Source organism: Orussus abietinus, unplaced genomic scaffold (assembly GCF_000612105.2).
Source record: "Orussus abietinus isolate OABI.00-Male unplaced genomic scaffold, Oabi_2.0 scaffold19, whole genome shotgun sequence".
Taxonomy (NCBI): domain Eukaryota; kingdom Metazoa; phylum Arthropoda; class Insecta; order Hymenoptera; family Orussidae; genus Orussus; species Orussus abietinus.
Window position 1 is genome coordinate 1 of NW_019395981.1, and position 1,466 is coordinate 1,466.

Genomic DNA, 1,466 nt, shown 5'->3' on the forward strand with positions numbered 1-1,466 from the left:
TTGCGCCGCCCTTGGGAGCAAAAAACGGTGAAAGCTAACATACGAAACCAGAGGGCAGCACAGGATGCGATCACACGATCCTGCCCGTGAGCAATCTCCCAACTCATCTCTGGTTGAGAGATTGCTCACAAGCAGGATCGCGCGATCGCCTTCTGTGCTGCCCTCGGTGAAGAATGCGGGCGGCTCACGCACTTGTTCCCAATAACGGCCAACTCAGAGGATGACGGAGAAAACGAATAGACCTGATAACCATGTAATCAAGGTTTAGGAACACACTCAAAATATCGAATTGTTTGACCGCGTGATAACGACGGGCATGCGCATCTGAAACTTCGATTAACTGAGGAGAGGGCGGACATTTACTAGATATTCTCAGATACTTTAGCGGATGTAGTGAATATTGGTGAGAAACTCACTCGCTCCAATTGACAGCTACTACGTTCGATAAATAATGGTAAATTGAAAATTACTAATTCAACACTAATTTAAATTTTAGACACTTTCAAAATGCGTTCTTAATTGGTTTTGAACGCCTGCTGTTTTGAGGAAAATTAATCTGTCATGTTCCAAGGATGTCAGTGCTTTTGACATTTGCATGATTTTTGTGGATTAATACAAAATATGTGAACTTTGGTGGGTATGTAATATACCTTATTTGTTAGTTTAATTTATTGTTGACAGATACGTTTTATCCTGATTCAAAACAGAGCAGGAAAGACGAGGTTGGCGAAGTGGTACATGAACTTTGACGATGACGAGAAACAGAAGTTAATTGAGGAGGTACATGCCGTGGTAACCGTTAGGGATGCTAAACACACGAATTTTGTTGAGGTTAGTTTGGAGGATACGAATAGTTTCTGTTTAATAACTAAAAATGCGAGATTTAAAGATATGCCCAAGAAAGTCACTTTTTTCATTGTGCTTAATTCATATTTATTTTACAGTTTCGAAACTTCAAGATCGTATATAGAAGATACGCCGGCTTGTATTTCTGCATTTGTGTCGATGTAAACGACAATAACCTCTGCTACCTAGAAGCGATTCACAATTTCGTGGAAGTCTTGAATGAATATTTCCACAATGTCTGTGAGCTGGATTTAGTATTCAACTTTTACAAGGTTGTATACATTTGAATTGACTATTAATAATAATATCCAAATAGAAGTCTCTAATTTCAGGTCTATACTTATTTCAGGTATATACTGTAGTCGACGAAATGTTTCTAGCAGGAGAAATTAGGGAAACGAGCCAAACCAAGGTACTCAAACAACTTTTAATGCTCAATTCTTTAGAGTAGCCTTGTTTAATAATGTTAATACAATTTAAACAATGCCCAGATATAAATATAATAATCTATATTCTCAAATCTGTATTACTAATATATTACACCTGATGTCACAAAACAGTATTTATAAATAGGATTAAATGAATGTTTAAGAAATTAAATAAATTCGCCGTTATTATAA

At 36.8% G+C, this 1,466-nt stretch overlaps 1 protein-coding gene across 3 annotated transcripts; it reads left to right on the top strand.

Moving 5' to 3' along the window:
- The first annotated feature begins 316 nt into the window (after positions 1-316).
- On the top strand, positions 317-1,466 carry LOC105699650 (AP-2 complex subunit sigma). Of its 3 annotated transcripts, none has more exons than XM_023433859.1 (5): positions 345-403; positions 497-637; positions 708-831; positions 945-1,118; positions 1,196-1,466. In XM_023433859.1, the coding sequence occupies exons 3-5, from the start codon at positions 739-741 to the stop codon at positions 1,295-1,297; spliced, it is 369 nt and encodes a 122-aa protein (XP_023289627.1). In that variant the 5' UTR covers positions 345-403; positions 497-637; positions 708-738; the 3' UTR covers positions 1,298-1,466. The 3 variants fall into 3 exon arrangements, with proteins under 3 accessions (XP_012280216.1, XP_023289627.1, XP_012280217.1); XM_012424794.1 differs by having other exon boundaries at positions 497-633; XM_012424793.1 differs by lacking the exon at positions 497-637 and having other exon boundaries at positions 317-454; positions 682-831.

Bases quoted from the DNA above. Each gene is read 5' to 3' on its own strand.
- LOC105699650 (XM_012424793.1), top strand. The intron at 832-944 runs GTTAGTTTGGAG...TTTATTTTACAG, and splicing joins AACACACGAATTTTGTTGAG to TTTCGAAACTTCAAGATCGT. The intron at 1,119-1,195 runs GTTGTATACATT...TACTTATTTCAG, and splicing joins TAGTATTCAACTTTTACAAG to GTATATACTGTAGTCGACGA.